The 17,217-nt window shown below is 41.3% G+C and overlaps 1 protein-coding gene across 2 annotated transcripts; it reads left to right on the top strand.

Annotated features, from left to right (window-relative positions):
• The first annotated feature begins 486 nt into the window (after positions 1-486).
• Positions 487-5,135, top strand: LOC142836865 (uncharacterized). 2 transcript variants are annotated; one of them, XM_075951521.1, is made up of 4 exons: positions 487-600; positions 798-858; positions 2,400-2,435; positions 3,203-5,135. In XM_075951521.1, the coding sequence occupies exons 1-4, from the start codon at positions 567-569 to the stop codon at positions 5,133-5,135; spliced, it is 2,064 nt and encodes a 687-aa protein (XP_075807636.1). In that variant the 5' UTR covers positions 487-566. The 2 variants fall into 2 exon arrangements, with proteins under 2 accessions (XP_075807636.1, XP_075807638.1); XM_075951523.1 differs by lacking the exon at positions 2,400-2,435 and having other exon boundaries at positions 3,266-4,647; positions 4,717-4,718.
• The last annotated feature ends 12,082 nt before the right edge of the window (positions 5,136-17,217 follow it).

Raw genomic sequence — 17,217 nt, 5'->3', positions numbered from 1 at the left:
TTTAATATGTATTTCTAAATTTTCTAGAAGTGATGGCATGGACTAGGCTTATATTCAACTCAGATGCAGATAGAGAAATACATGCCTCTACCTTCTGAGTGCAAGGATAAGAGGCATGATTCAACACATCCAGCTTTTTTCATCTTACTTTTCTTTTTTGTAGTTAGGACATTACCATTCATACAATTTCTATTATCTGAACTCTGTACCATTGATCTGTTTACATATCTTTTATTGTTGGTTAGTAGTCATTTCTCTTGCAAGGTGAAACATTCAAAGGGTTCAGATATGACAGAGGTGAACCTCCTATTCAGTTTGCTTCTAAAGTGAATCATTGATTAAATTATGATGTCTATGTCATGGAATAAGTATGGAGAGCACCAGAATTATATGACTATACTGTCAACGAAGTATATATTAAAAGTGTTGTCAAACTCATGCTTTCTGTTGTACACATGTATGGGATATTTTAGAATGCAGTGACCTATGATGACGTGCATATCAACTTCACTTTGGAAGAATGGGCTTTGCTGGATCCTTCCCAGAAGAATCTCTACAAAGATGTGATGGGGGAGATCTACAGGAACCTCGCTAGTATAGGTAAGACTTAATTATCTTTCATGTTTCAAATAAGAAGACAACTGTTCATTGGTTAGTGATACTTTTTTGTAATATTATTGAGATAAAAGAATGGGGTAAATAAATCAGGCATGGTTGTAAGGTTTGCTTCAAATGCAAACTAAATTTTTTTACAATTTTTAATATAACATACATTTTTTCTGGCACTATATTTTTAGGATACAGTTGGAAAGATCATAATATTGAAGAACATTGTCAAAGTTCTAGAAGACATGAAAGGTAATTTTCATGTATAACCTGATACAAATGTATCTCTGAAGAATTTGTAATATATCCTATATGTTATGAAGTAAAGCAACAGTGTAAATAATAAAGTGCATCAATGATTATTAAATACTTACAAAATCGTATACCTTGATTTCAGATAGGTGAAGTGCACTTGCAATTCATTCTTTTTTTTTTTTACTAAAAAATTTCCACCTCCTCCCTGTGTCCCTTTTCCCTCCCCCTCCTTTCACTCCCTTCCTCTCACTCCTCTCCTCCCACTCCCCTCCCCCTTCCTCTCCAATCCGAAGAGCAGTCAGTGTTCCCTTCCCTGTGGGAAGTTCAATGTCCTTCCCCCTCCATTTAGGTCTAGGAAGGTGAGCATCCAAACAGCCTAGGCTCCCACAAAATCAGTACATGCGGTAGGATCAAAACGCAGTACCATTGTCCTTGGCTTCTCAGCAGCCCTCATTGTCCATCATGTTCGGAGAGTCCGGTTTTATCTCATGCTTTTTCAGTACCAATCCAGCAGGCCTTGGAGAGCTCCCGTTATATCAGCCCCACCATCTCAGTGGGTAGATGCACCCTTCGTGGTCCTGACTTTCTTGCTCATGTTCTCCCTCCTTCTGCTCCTCATTTGGCCCTTGGGATCTATGCCCAGTGCTCTAATGTGGGTCTCTATCTCTATCTCCATCCATTACCAGATGAAAGTTCTATGGTGATATACAAGATATTCATTAGTATGGCTGTAGGATCAGGCCATTTCAGGCTTTTTCACCTCAGCTGCCCAAGGACCAAGCTGAGGACTTCTCTCTGGACCCCTAGGAACCCCTCTATATTCAAGACTCTTGCCAACCCTAAAATGGCTCCCAGAATTAAGATTCCCTGCTCCCATATTCACCCTTCCTTTTTCCCAACCATCCAATTCCCCAAAGCTCTCCCCATCCTCCCCTTCTAAATTTTCTATCCCATCTCCCCTTTTCCCCCATCCCACACCAACCCCTATTTCCCAAACAGATGAACATGGGATGTACTCATTCACAATTAATTTCTAGCCATAACTGAAGGACATTGAGCCTATAATTCATAATCCTAGAGAAACTACATAAGTAGGTGAAACCAAATGAAAACATATAGTTATCCTCCTGCATATTGGAAGTAGACAAGATTACTGGGCAAGTCATTCTTTATAGAAAGAAGTCAAGGAAACAATGTGTTAACCTATATTACCATTTGAATCATAGTACAATGAGAGCTATACTGAAAAATTGCCAATCCATTTATTTCATATTATTCATATTATATATATATTCAGATATACATGTTGAAAATGTGATAAGTATATCTGCAAAACTCTCTATTACACTAATAGTCCATAGAGAGAGCAGTTTAACCCATATACTTGTTAAATTTAATGAGGGGGCAGTTAGAGTCAGGAATCAAGGGGTAGCTGTTGTGGAGAGGCCTTAATCCAGATACCACAAGTCTGTGAGGACATAAAGTCAAACTGTGAACTCAATGTGAAAACCTTATATTTGTTATTCTACCTTGACTAGGTATATCATATGTTACTCTGGACACAAACTACATGAGCATAGGGATCTGAAAAGGTATAACATACCTCTCTCTCTCCGAATAGACAGAAGAAATGTAGCCAACACCATGCTGAGTATACTTGTTGAATTTGATGTACAAGTATACAAGTAATTGATTTTCTACTCTTATTGTTAATCTATCAAAAAGCTCACATTTCAGAAAAGTACCATGAGTACTGTGTAAATACTTCTGTTTGTCCTAGTTCATTAGAAAATATAGTATCACACACAGTATTGAAATCTTTTTTTTATATTTATTTTATTAAGTATACAATATTCTGTCTGCATATATGCCTGCAGGCCACAAGAGGGCACCAGATCTCATTACAGATGGTTGTGAGCCACCATGTGGTTGCTGGGAATTGAACTCAGGACCTTCGGAGGAGCAGGCAATGCTCTTAACCACTGAGCCATCTCACCAGCCCTGAAATCTTTATTAATACAATAAGAGTGGGGAAGCTCTGAGTTTTTTCAGTTCTCTTCAAATACATGATAATTCTCATACAGAAAAAAAAGATTCTGTAAATGTGAACCATGTAATAAAGGCTGTTATCAGTTATCTTTAAAGATGAAAAGCAAGCTTTAATGAAGGGGAAAAACAAGATTGTTAACATGGTGATAAAACCTTAACATATAATTCCTCTTTAAAACAGGACTAAATTGTAAAATTAATTTATACAGATAAAAAATTAAACAATGTATTAAATGTAGTAATGCTTTCACATGTACAATTATCATTGTAGGCATGAAAGAAGTCAAAGTAGAGAGAAATCTTCTGCATATACTCAATGTGTTAAAGCCTTTGCATGTGACAGTCATTTTCACAGGCATGAGAAAACACATACTAGAATGAAACCGTATGAAGAAAATGAGTGTGGTAAAGCCTTTTCACATCACAGTCCTCTTCAAATGCATAAAAGAACACATACTGAAGAAAAACGATATGAATGTAATCAATGTGGTAAAACCTTTGCATATCACAGTCATTGTCAAACGCATAAAAGAACACATACTGGAGAGAAACCCTATGAATGTAATCAGTGTGGTAAAGCCTTTGCATGCCACAGTTATCTACAAAGTCATAAAAGAAGTCATACTGGAGAGAAGCCCTATAAGTGTAATCAGTGTGGTAAAGCCTTTGCTCATCACAGTCATCTAAAAATTCATGAAAGAACCCATACTGGAGAGAAGCCCTATAAGTGTAATCAGTGTGGTAAAGCCTTTGCTCATCACAGTCATTTAAAAACTCATGAAAGAAGCCATACTGTAGAGAAACCCTATGAATGTAATCAGTGTGGTAAAGCCTATGCTCATCACACTAATCTAAAAATTCATGAAAGAAGCCATACTGGAGAGAAGCCCTATGAATGTAATCAGTGTTGTAAAGCCTTTGCTTATCACAGTAGTCTCCAAACACATAAAAGAAGCCATACTGGAGAGAAACCCTATGAATGTAATCAGTGTGGTAAAGCCTTTGCACAATATAGTCATCTACAAACGCATAAAAGAAGCCATACTGGAGAGAAACCCTATGAATGTAATCAGTGTGGTAAAGCCTTTGCTCGTCACAGTAATCTCCTAATTCATAAAAGAAGCCACACTGGAGAGAAACCCTATGAATGTAATCAGTGTGGTAAAACCTTTGCATGCCACAGTTATCTACAAGTTCATAAAAGCACCCATACTGGAGAGAAACCCTATGAATGTAATCAGTGTGGTAAAGCCTTTGCAAAACACAGTGGTCTACAACTTCATGAAAGAACCCATACTGGAGAGAAACCCTATGAATGCAATCACTGTGGTAAAGCCTTTGCATGCCACAGTTATCTACAAGTTCATGAAAGAACCCATACTGGAGAGAAACCCTATGAATGTTATCAGTGTGGTAAAGCCTTTGCACAATACAGTCATATACAAATGCATGAAAGAAGCCATACTGGAGAGAAACCCTATGAATGTAATCAGTGTGGCAAAGCCTTTGCATGCCACAGTTATCTACAAAGACATGAAAGAATCCATACTGGAGAGAAACCCTATGAATGTAATCAGTGTGGTAAAACCTTTGCTAGTCACAGTAATCTCTTAACTCATAAAAGAAGCCATACTGGAGAGAAACCCTATGAATGTAATCAGTGTGGTAAAGCCTTTGCAAAACACAGTCGTCTACAAGTTCATGAAAGAACCCATACTGGAGAGAAGCCATATGAATGTAATCAGTGTGGTAAAGCCTTTGCTCGTCACAGTAATCTCATAACTCATAAAAGAAGCCACACTGGAGAGAAACCCTATAAATGTAATCAGTGTGGTAAAGCCTTTGCATGCCACAGTTATCTACAAGTTCATAAAAGAACCCATACTGGAGAGAAACCCTATGAATGTAATCAGTGTGGTAAAGCCTTTGCAAAATACAGTGGTCTACAAGTTCATGAAAGAACCCATACTGGAGAGAAACCATATGGATGTAATCAGTGTGGTAACGCCTTTGCACAATACAGTCATCTACAAAGGCATGAAAGAAGCCATACTAGAGAGAAACCCTATGAATGTATTCAGTGTGGTAAAGCCTTTGCAAAACACAGTGGTCTACAAGTTCATGAAAGAACCCATACTGGAGAGAAACCATATGGATGTAATCAGTGTGGCAAAGCCTTTGCATGCCACAGTTATCTACAAAGACATGAAAGAAGCCATGCCTGAGAGAAACCCTATTAATGTAATCAGTGTGGTAAAGCCTTTGCATGCCACAGTTATCTACAAAGACATGAAAGAAGCCATGCTGGAGAGAAACCTTATGAATGTAATCAATGTGGTAGAGCCTTTGTACAACAGAGTCATCTACAAGTTCATGAAAGGAGCCATACTGCAGAGAAACCTTATGAATGTAATCAGTGTGGCAAAGCCTTTGCATGCCACAGTTATCTACAAAGACATGAGAGAAGCCATGCTGGAAAGAAACCCTATTATTGTAATCAGTGTGGTAAAGCCTTTGCATGCCACAGTTACCTACAAAGTCATCAAAGAACCCATACTGGAGAGAAACCCTATGAATGTAATCAGTGTGGTAAAGCCTTTGCATGCCACAGTTACCTACAAAGTCATGAAAGAACCCATACTGGAGAGAAAACCTATGAATGTAATCAGTGTGGTAGAGCCTTTGTACAACAGAGTCATCTACAAGTTCATGAAAGGAGCCATACTGGAGAGAAACCCTATGAATGTAATCAGTGTGGTAGAGCCTCTGCACAACACAGTCATCTTCAAAGGCATAAAAGAATCCATGCCAAAGAGAAACCCTATGAATGTAATAAGTGTGGTAGAGCCTTTGTACGACAGAGTCATCTACAATTTCATGAAAGGAGCCATACTGGAGTGAAACTCTATGAATGTAATCAGTGTGGTAGAGCCTTTGCATGTCACAGTAATCTACGAAGACTTAAAACCACCCATACGGGAGAGAAACCATATAAATGTCATCACTGTGGTAAAGCCTTTGTATGCCACAGATCATCAAAGGCATAAAAGAAGCGAAACTGGAGTGAAGCTCTATGAATGTAACCAGATTGGTAGAGCCTTTGCTCATCACAGTAGTCCCCAAAGACATAAAAAAAAACATAATGGAGAGAAACTTTGAATGTAATCAGGGTTGAATGTAATCAGCCTTTACATGTCAAGGTAGTCTCTGAAAACATAAAAGAAACCCATACTGTAGAGAAACATTATGACTGTAATTAGTGTGTTAAGGCTCTATTTATCACAGTCATCTTCAAAGACATGAACTAACACATTCTGGAGAGAAACCCTATGAATGTAATGAGTGTGGTAAAGCCTTTTCACTTCACAGTACTCTAAATGCATGAAAGATCACACACTGGACATAAACTCTATGAATGTAATCAGTGTGGTAAAGCATTTGCTTGTATGAATAATCTAAATCATGAGAAAATTCATATTGCTGAGTAATCCTATAAATTTTCAGTGTGATCAAATTTTGTACTTTATATAAGAGCAAAACTTTTTGTATGCAACAATCTGTTAAAATCTTTGTATATTACAGTAGATATAGAGTACCTGAAAAAGATACTGAGGACTTCTTATTATAAAGTATTTGGTAAGATCTTTAGCCAAACACTTAAAATCAGCTACACAGTGATTTGGGATTCCCCTTTGTATTCTGTGAATGTATTTTGTTAACATTGTTTAATAAAGAAGCTGCTTTGTGTCTGTTATGGTTTTGGTCCCTTTAAGAGATAAGCCACACCCACTCCCCTCCCCCTCTGCTGACTTAGGCTGATCTTCAGCTTCAGGCCTGAGCTTGTTCTCTTTTCCATTTTGCTCTCAGAGAGGCAGCTTTGCTTCTGCCTCTCTCCCCACTTCTCTGCTTCCCCCCTTCTCTGTCTCCTCCTCTCCTCTTCTCTCTCTCTCTCTCTCTGTTCCCCCCTTCATGCATCCTTCTCCATAACCCCCTGAATAAACATTTTACCTCACCCTGCATGTCTTGTCTATCCATGTTTCTGTCTTCTGCCTGCCTGCCCACCATGTGTCTCCCTGCCTGGGACAAGCCATTGCTCAGGGACCAGCAACCATCTCTGCCTGGGGCCCACTGCCTGTTGCCATATGGCCAGCCACCACTGGTCTGAGACCAGCAGCTGTCTCTGCCTGGGACTGGCTGCTCTAGGGCCCGCTGCCTGCCGCCACATGACCCGCCACCACAGCTCAGGCCACCGCGGGACCAGCAGCCATTTCTGCCTGGGATTGGCTGCTCCAGGGCCCATTGCCTTCTGCCACATGGCCTGCTACCACCACTTGGGACCTATAGCATTTCTGCTGCCTACTGCCGCGGGGATCTTGCAGCATTAAAAAAAACAACAGTGTCTATGGCAGGGCAGAATAGAGCAAGGCAGAAATTCCACGCAGAGACAGAGGAGAAAAGAAAGTGTACTCAGACTCCATGTATCTGCTGAAGAAGACAGATGCCCTGGAAACTTACTGGAAAATCACAAGTCTTGTGGTAAAATACAGAATAATAAGAATGGGTTAATTAAAGATGTCAGAGTTAGTTAATAAGAATCCTGAGCTAGCTGGGCCATGGTGGCATACACCTTTAATCCGTGCACTTGGGAGGCAGAGGCAGGTGGATATCTGTGAGTTCGAGTCCAGCCTGGTCTACAAGAGGTAGTTCTAGTACAGGCTCCAAAGCCACAGAGAAACCCTGTCTCAAAAAACCAAAAAAAAAACTGAGCTAATAGGCCAAGCAGTGTTTTAATTAATAGATATTCTATGTGATTATTACAGTCTAGGCAGCCAGGAATGAACAAGAATCCTCTGCCTATAACACAAGAGTATTTCTTCTTTAGAAATAAATTTGCAGCGTTAACAATCGTTTCAAGCATTATGCCATTTTTATACAGTTTTTATTTAGAAACTCATGGTAAAAATGAATATATGAAGCTCTTTGTATAGGGTAAATGGGCCAGCCAAAGAAACACATCCTGACCCTGAAACTAGAGCCAGTGAAGTACATAATTTTGACTCTGAAACTGAATTCAAAAAATATATCCTGACTCCAAAATCAAGACAAAGAAACATACTTTGTTCCTGAATCCAGAGCCAATGAAAGAAACACCTGACCCTGAAACCAGTCTCAAAAGGTTTTTAAGGGGTAAGTGAAATAACACACTTTGACTCTGAAACAAAAGCCAAAGATACACATTCTATTCTTGATCAACTGAGCACAAAACCAGCTAATCCCTAAACTGGAGATCTACCAACCCCTGAGCATGCAATTCAGCCAATCTCTGCATTGTTCAAGATTAGAGATGAACATCGAACCAATTCCCACCCTGAGAATCTACTCCCTGGGAAAACTCTGTCCCTACGAGTCCTATATAAGTTCTGTACCCGTTCAGTTGGCATCTGCCCATTTCTGTCCTAGCAGAGGCAGCCCCTCTCCTAGATTCTTCCCTTCCAAATAAATTTCTTGAATGAGTTTTGGGTGAAGATCTTTCACTGGAGTGATAAGAAACTGTCGTGGGGGGCTGGAGGGATGGCTCAGTGGTTAAGAGCATTGCCTGCTCTCCCAAAGGTCCTGAGTTCAATTCCCAGCAACCACATGGTGGCTCACAACCATCTGTAAAGAGGTCTGGTGCCCTCTTCTGGCCTTCAGGCATACAGACAGAATATTGTATACATAATAAATAAATAAATATTTAAAAAAAAAAAGAAACTGTTGTGGATTAGAACAGAGAAGCTTTGATCACCTCTGCTGGCAAACTCTCTTTAAAAAACAGGGCAGAAGTAGCAATGCTTCACCAGAGACTGGAACATTTCAGCAACAGTTTCCCATTAACTCCAGTGAAGCAGAGAAGTAACAATTTGGGCTGAAGCTGAGAAATTCACCTCAGTATTAGAAAACTCCCTAGTGTGGTGGAACAGAGAAGCATTGGAAACCTCTGCTAGGAAACTCCCTTAGAAAAGTAGAGCAGAACAGCAATAGACATCTGTACTTTGAAGCTCTCTTAACAGAATGAAACAGGGCCCATATGTGATGCCTTTCTTGGAGAGGAGCAGTATATCCTGCATGAAGAACCTCTACCACTGGTACACAGCCTCGGGTATAGCTGGACTTTACAATAGTCAGTATGTATCAGGGACCATCTTTGACAAGTATACCACTTACCAGGGTAGGGGCATGGGGAATCGAAAAATAAGTAAAGAGAATGAAGAGACAGTGAGAAGAATGAAGCTGAAGCATAGGATAGAGAGGGAGTTCCAGTGAATACTGTAAGTCGGCCTGCATTTAATTTTTCATATACTTTTATACCCCGATACAACAGGGGGAAGAAGACAAAAGACTGCTTTAACGTGATGCATAGGACAAATAAATCAGTTCCTTGCTTCAATACTTTGAGCCATCAAGTCCATAATTATTGAGAAAAACATTCTGTTATTCAGGCAGTGAATCCACACTATACTAAGTATCTTAAAGGCAGTCATTCCCTAGGTCAACCTCTTAATTCAAAAGGAGAAGTATGTTTGAATTCTCTCCCTTTCCTCAAGGGGGAATAGATTTACCTGTGTGGTCCCTCTTATAGTCCAAAACACAAGACAGCCACACCTTAGGTCAGGGCGTGTAACCACACCTGGTAACAACTTTAGCAACCTCAAACTCTGACCTTCAGGTGGATTTGGACCTCCACAAGGATACCTTTTCTCCTCATAGCTGTAGGTATCCAGTGCACTTTCCCTTCACAGCTGTAGGCAAGGCCTGACTCTAATAGTCAGGATACCTTTTTTCAGAGCTCTAGGTATCAGCAGACCTTGCTTCTACACCTTCAGTTATAGCCTGACTTCTCACCAGTCAGTTAGGGTTAGGAGTTAGGGTTAGGGGTGTTAGGGTTTAGGGTTAACAGTTAGGCTTAGGCAATTGGATGTTTTTCTATGTATGTATAGTGGTCTGGACTGGCATCTGGTCTCTTAGAGTGTTAAGCACATCTGTTCAGGCCCTTCTGACTTTTAGAGTCTCCATTGAGAAGGCGCATATAATTCTAGTATGTCTGCCTTCCTATGTTACTCGATTTTTCCCTTTGCATTTTTAATATTCATTTTTTTCTTTATTATTATTAGTGTCAAGGATAATTTTTTTTCTGGCCCAATCTATTTGGTGTTTTGTATGCTTCTTGTTCCTTTATTGGCTTCTCCTTTAAGTTATGGACATTTTCTTCTAGAATTTTGTTAAAAATAATTTCTCAGCCTTTGAACTAGAATTCTTATCCTTCCTCTATCCCTATTATTCATAGGTTTTATCTTTTCATAGAGTCTGATTTCCTGGATTTTTTTCAGGAAACATTGAGGTTTAATATTTTTTTTTAAAATTACCATTTCTGCTTTTGTGTCTTCAATATTTGAGATTCTTCTATCTCTTGTGTTCTGTTTGTGAAGCTTGACTCTGTACTTCTTATCTGAATTCTTTAATTTTTCTTTTCTAGTATATCCTAAATTTGGGGCTTCTCTATTGATCCTATTTCCCTTTTCAGGTCTTTAACAGTATTTTATATTTCCTTTCTACTATCTCTTTGCATTTTACTGGATTTCTTCAAGGGATATGTTAGTTTCCTGTTTAAGGACCTCTATCTTCATATGGGTGCTTTTCAGGTCATTGTCTTGTGCTTGAAGTATATTGGGATATTCAGGGCCTGCTGTTTTGGAGGATAGCTGAACTCTTATGTAGTCATATTCCTCTGAGTCTTATTGTGTTCTTATACTGGAATAAAAGAATCCGTGATTAGGATGACAGGAGATATAGATGCTGATTTATGGGTTTGACTTTGTTTGGTGGGTGTTTCTTCCCCTGGTTTTTATTTTCTTTATTGATTTTTGGAATGTATGATATCTGTATGTTGCCTGTTAGGAAATGTTCGTTGAAGCTGATAGCTGTAGTCACTAGGGATTTTAGATAAAATGTGTTTCTGTATATTTGGAGCTTACACTTAGAAATAGAGAAAGACTAGGGTCTGAAGGCATTCACAGGAGAAAGAAGAACAGAGGAAAACATGGTCTGCTTATTTCACCTCCTTTGAATGGGGGGAGGCAGTGAAAAGAGATAAGCCCAGAAGTTCTGCTATAGCAGTGGGTATGGGACTTGAGGGTTAGACCTAAGGAACAAAGTAAAGGGAAAATTGCCAGCCTTCACACTTTCTTAGCCGAAGTGAACTGTGGCTTATTGGGGGGTGCTTCCTAGTTGTAGGCTCATATGAAGCAACAAATGGAGAGACGACGTTTAAGAGGGGAAGGTCTATAGGACCTACAGGTGTCAGCACACAGAAAAGGAAGATTGAAGCCCATTATCTACTGCATAGATAGGGATGAGACTAGGAAAGTGGGTTTGAAGGAGAGGAAGAAGTTTGAAGGTCTTTAGTTAGCTAATCTGCTTCCCTTTCCTGTTCAGCTAGTATGTTTGCAGGGAATGTCGGCTGGTGTTGAGGGATGGGATAATGGTATGAGTTGGAGGAGAAGATCTTTGTGATCAACTGGGGATGGGGTCAGAGAGGAAAGGGAGACAGCAGCAGGTTCCCTGCTACAGAACTGGCATAAGAGTTTGGGGGTTGTATCTGGAGAACAGAAGGAGAGGTGTGGACATAATATCTGCCCACTTGTTGCCCTGGCAGGAGCAGTTCTTGGATTAGCAATGCATGTCTGCTGATATTTGGTTCTGGATGAAACAACAAGTTGGGGTATAAATTAGAAGGGGAAGATCTGTGGGATCCACAGGAGATAGGAGCAGGGAGTACAGGAAAGGTACCCACGGGTGTTCTGTAGAACTTGGATGTGACTGGGGGATGTACCTGTGGAAAGAAATGGAGAAGAGAAAAGATCTGTAGCCTATCTGGTTTGCTGTCAAGCATAGTCTCTGCTTGAACATTTTATGTGAACTTGGGAACAGTGTGTACTTTCTGGGTGCTTGTTACACATGGAAGTCAGAAGAAGGCATCAATTTAATAAATAAATAAATAAATAAATAAATAAATAAATAGATAAATAAATAAATAAAAGAAGGCATCAGATCCCCTAAAATTGAAGTGAGAGCAGTGTGTGATCTTCCATTGGGTGCTGAACCAAACCCGAGTCCTAGTTCAGCAGCAACTATTCATAATCGCGAATTATTTTTCAGCCCTCTATGCCTACATTTTGAAGAAGGGTCTTGAAGTATAACTCCAGTAGCTGGCCTAGAATTCACTGAGTATCTCAGGATGTTCTTAACTTGATGGCAATCTTTCTTCCTCAAACTCCTGGGCACGTGGTTCACAGTTGTAAGCCACCATTTCCATCTATGTCTGTTTGTTTAGTTTCTTGGAGACTGATTTTATTCGTTATGTATTCAGGAATGACTTTGAACTCTTGATAGTCTTGGCTTCACCATCCAAGTTCTGGGATTGCAGGAATGTGCCACCACACCTGGCTCTGCTCATGTTCTGCCTCCTTCTGCTCCTCATTGGGAATTTCCAGTCTTTTTGAAATTGATTTGGAGTCAAGGCCTGGTCCTGAAGGAGTTGCAGGACTGTCTATCCAGCACTGGGCAGCAGAGGCAGCATTAGGTGTTTGAAGCAATTTTCAGTTACAAAGCATGAGGCAACAGGATTATAAGCTCATATTCTCCCACACCAGTATGGCAGAGCCTCCCCCTCCCCCAATGAATCCACACTCAACAAAGCTCAGAGGCAAAGCGCCACTACACAGGCCACCATAGTAATTAATAAACCTTGTCTCGCTCATGGTTCACACCTTTCCAAGCAGCTCTGACAACTCAGCCAACCTGCTCTTCCTGGTCTGGGGACAGTGGCCTCTACATTGAACATGGCATGGCTTTGTCATCCTCCTTACTGCTCCCTTCAGCAGAACCAGAGAATCCTGTTAAGAACCTGTAAGCTACTTTCTACTTATGCTCCTGATTGCCAAGCAGAGTCTTTCATTAACTAGAACCACCCAGGTGGGCTTCAAGACACTAGCAGTTACCATACTGGGTGAGGAGAAATCAAATGTCTCAGAGAGGAAAAACCTTTCCAGGTTTCCATGTGGAGCACAGGGACCTGTGACATCTCCCCCACTAGTCTCCCAGGGCTGAGCAGTGGGACAGATCCATGGGTTTTGGAAAGGACTTGGGGCATGAGATGGTATTTAAAACCAACTACTATTTGACTAGAGCTTGCTGCTGCCGGCCCGACAAGACCCTCCCTAAAGGGGCCCTAGCTATCCCTGCTGCTGTTTGCTGGACTAAGCTACTCTCCCTGCTTCTCTGCTGGCACCTCCCAACACCAGCCCAGGCACTCGGAAATCTCACACCCATTCTAGGTTGGCGATTCTGTGTACGCTCAGAGACACTGGTCCCAGAACCTTGAACCTCGCTAGAAGGGACCCTACACCTACTGCCCTCAATGTGGATGGTATTTTAGCCTGGATCCATGCATCACACGTCAAGCCTACACCTCCACAGGACGACCCAGGATGATCCAAATGATAGCTTCAGCATACACAAAATCCTCTCAAGGAGGCCTGATTCTGCCAGGCTTGCTGATCTTTGCCCAGATGTTTATACCTCAGGACTTAACCTGGACCCTGACTAACTTAGAGACTGGGCCAGCCTTAAGGCTAGCCACTGGAGTTCATCCCCTGGATACCTGGATCCCCCAGCTAACTTTTGACCTGTGTGTTTTAGCAAATGACTCTTGGGAGGATACTGAGCAAACCCCCAGAAACTTTTATCCTGTATGCAAATATTCTTTTTTTTTTTTTTTTTTTTTTGGTTCTTCGAGGCAGGGTTTCTATGTGGTTTTGGAGCCTGTCCTGGAACTAGCTCTTGTAGACCAGGCTGGTCTCGAACTCACAGAGATCCGCCTGCCTCTGCCTCCCAAGTGCTGGGATTAAAGGCATGCCCCACCACCGCCCGGCCCTGTATGCAAATATTCTGAATGATATATTTGTCTGGGGGAAAAGCAGACTCTTCAGTATGGGGTAGGGTGGTCTAAAGTATTTTATTGTTCTGCCTGGGGATGTAAAACCAATGTCAATGTCTCTTGGGTGAGGGTTAACAAAAACGACTTAGTCGCTTTCACCTGTTCCACACCAGAAAAAAAAATCTGAAATCACAATCACTTTCACTGAGGAGAAAGAGCTAACTGGTTAATACACAATACTTGGGGTTTATGGTTATATAATCCAAAAAAAAAAGACATAGGGATTCTGTTTGCCCTGTGAGTTGTTGTAACACCTCCCACGACCACAGTACTAGGGCCCAACCCGGTATTACCTGACCAGGGCCAGCTAGCCCCTGCTGAGGTAGCCCCCTCGCCAGGGCCCTAGGCTCCACTCCTATTGCTAAGAACCCTTCTGCAAGCCCTGCTTCACTGTTGACAAGCTCTAATACAGGCCAGCCACTGTTTAATCTGATAAGGGAGCCTTTTCTTTGCTCAATAGTACTGACCCCAGATGGACACAATCTTGTTGGCTATGCTTGTCAGCAGGACCTCCCTAATACGAGGGAATAGACTCATCTGGCAGTTTATTGATCTATGATGGGTCTACAACACTGGTTTGTTAATTTCTGTGTACAGATCCAATTAGTCCTCCAAATTTACTAATATCTCAAGATTGAGATATTTGACCAAATAAAAGGAGGGAATGTAAGACTTTAAGACAATCCTGAAGCCATTTTTGACAACTCTGAATCCTCTCAGCCTCTGTGTCATAGTGCTTCCCCTCCTCCCCTGGGAACCAAGGACCTAACAGCTACACTCGCAGGTACTCAGCTCCTGAACAATTACCCATATACGTATGTTTTGGTTCGGTCCCCTGGAAAACGGGGTCAAAATGACCTCTTACCCCATCTGATCTGGCAACAGCTCTCCAGTCAATTATTGGTAATAGCCCTTTTGAATAAGCCAATCAGTATAGTCAAAGAACAACTCCCCTTGCTTCTGTGGCCCCTTTAAAAGTAGACAGTAGCCGGGCGGTGGTGCCACACTCCTTTAATCCCAGCACTCGGGAGGCAGAGGCAGGGGGATCTCTGTGAGTTCGAGACAAGCCTGGTCTACAAGAGCTAGTTCCAGGACAGGCTCCAAAACCACAGAGAAACCCGGTCTCGAAAAACCAAAAAAAAAAAAGGTAGACTGTACCAGCTATTCGAGGTCCCTCAGCTTCCCGAATGCTGGGGGACCCTGTCATGACAGAATTAATAAAACCCTCATGCTTTTGCTTCGGCTCTGGTGTATGAGATGGTCTCTGGGGATGACTCTTCCTCTGTGTTTGGATGCTAGAGTCCAACAAGAGAAAGAGAGGAAGAGAGGAAGAGACAGAGACAGGCAAAGAAGTAGAAAGAAAAAGGAAAAAAAGAAAGGGAGGGAGAGGGAGAGAGAGGAAGTGGGCATGGCCCACCTTTAAGGTGCATAGGAGGTGCTCTTAGTGACTGCAGCTGAGGACATAGCCTGTCAGAACCCCAGGGGCAGCCCAGTACAGATGCCTGAATACTAACACTTGTGGTACAAGATGAACATGCCAGAGGCATTTCTTTACATCATTTTTATAATTTATATGTTTCTACATGACTTTGACGTGAGAATGTCCTGTTTTTACATTGTCGTCATGTTCAAAAACGGGTTTGTTATCTGAGCCTGCTTAGGAATAGATGGAACTCCATATAAATGTGTAGAGATTCCCTTAGTCAAATCCACATGCTTCCTTTGTTATGAAAAGCATTGTTCTGGAAATAACTCCCATGCTTTCCCTACCTCCTGCAGGTAGCAATTTCTTATTTCTTTGTCTTCACTGTTGTGCTGGCTAATCTTGGAAGTCATATCGACTATATCTGGAATTAACTAAAACCCAATGGGTATACCGATGAGGGATAGTTCTAAAGGTTTTGAAATTAAAGACCCGTCTTTATTTTTTTATTTTTTTATTTTTTTTGGTTTTTCGAGACAGGGTTTCTCTGTGGCTTTGGAGCCTGTCCTGGAACTAGCTCTGTAGACCAGACTGGTCACGAATTCACAGAGATCTGCCTGCCTCTGCCTCCCGAGTGCTGGGATTAAAGGCGTGCGCCACCACCGCCCGGCAAGACCCGTCTTTAATCTGGATCATTTGAGGCAATATCCACCTTCAGATGCTTGGTTGTTTGTGCACATCTAACCCCAGCACTCTGAAGGGTAAAACAGCCAGATTTTTGGAATGTGAGGCCAGCCTTATCTACAGAAATGAATTCCAGGGATTCACAAAAAACCCTGTCTCAACAACAACAACAACAGCAAAAAGAACCAATCAGACAAAGAATAAGATCTGCCTTAAATCTGGATCACACTTTCTGGTAGTCACCTACATATATAAAGGATGTTTGTTGTGTTCGGTGGTCGCACAACGATGTTGGATAGACCACCAAAATCCATTAGACCAGAAGCAAGCTTTAGTCTAGAGAACGAATATAACACCATGGGCACACAAAGCTTGAAACCTATAGCTATGACCACAGCCAGAGATCACCTCCTGAAACTGTGGCCCTGGGGGTTTGTTTGGAGCCTCTTCCTACAGTAAAGTCAAGCACCAGGTGTGTGTCAAAGAGCTTTTACAACCTTGAGGTCAGGCTTGATGTCACATTCCATTGTTAGCTTTGCAACTTTTGTTTCTAGAACATTAGAATGTTAACTTAGATTGTTTGTGAAAGTCAGTGGCTGGCACAGCCACTTTTCACTGTGCCTGAGAGAATGTAAGGCAGAGAGTAGAGTAACATAAAGGGTCAGTTAAAAATTAGAAGAATACAAGCAGAGGGTTCCATAGAGGCAATAGCTAGAAGCTAACCTTTTTGCTAGTACCTGCCTAGCTGGAAAGTTAAAAGGTTACCTCTGTACACAGTGGCTGCCAGAATGTCTGTTCTTAAGGCAAAAAGTGTTTGTTATAGGTTAACAGTGGCTGCCAGCTCTCTCTCTCTCTCTCTCTCTCTCTCTCTCTCTCTCTCTCTCTCTCTCTCTCCATAATGTGTTTGTGCTTACAACTTTACATTTCTGTATTTCTGGAATAGACCCTTAAGTTTTATATTTTATTCCTGGACTCTTCGTTATTGAAAAAGAAAACTTTCTCTTTGCCTGCTTGCCCTAGATCTGGCTACCAAGTTCATTCCTTTACCAGCATTGGAGCTTACTTCCTTGAAATTCTGGTATACACTGAAGACCAGCTGAGATATCCAGCCTCATGAACTTAACTAGTAGATTCTTCAAATTTCTATTGTTAGGCAGTCATTTTT

Source organism: Microtus pennsylvanicus, chromosome 17, assembly GCF_037038515.1.
Source record: "Microtus pennsylvanicus isolate mMicPen1 chromosome 17, mMicPen1.hap1, whole genome shotgun sequence".
NCBI classification, from domain to species: domain Eukaryota; kingdom Metazoa; phylum Chordata; class Mammalia; order Rodentia; family Cricetidae; genus Microtus; species Microtus pennsylvanicus.
Note: the sequence above shows the minus strand (reverse complement) of the source record. Positions and strands in the feature narration are given on the sequence as shown.

Bases quoted from the DNA above. Each gene is read 5' to 3' on its own strand.
- LOC142836865 (XM_075951521.1), top strand. From the start codon at position 567: ATGGGGGAGATCTACAGGAACCTCGCTAGTATAG. The intron at 859-2,399 runs GTAATTTTCATG...TACCTTGACTAG, and splicing joins AGTTCTAGAAGACATGAAAG to GTATATCATATGTTACTCTG. The intron at 2,436-3,202 runs GCATAGGGATCT...AAGTCAAAGTAG, and splicing joins TCTGGACACAAACTACATGA to AGAGAAATCTTCTGCATATA.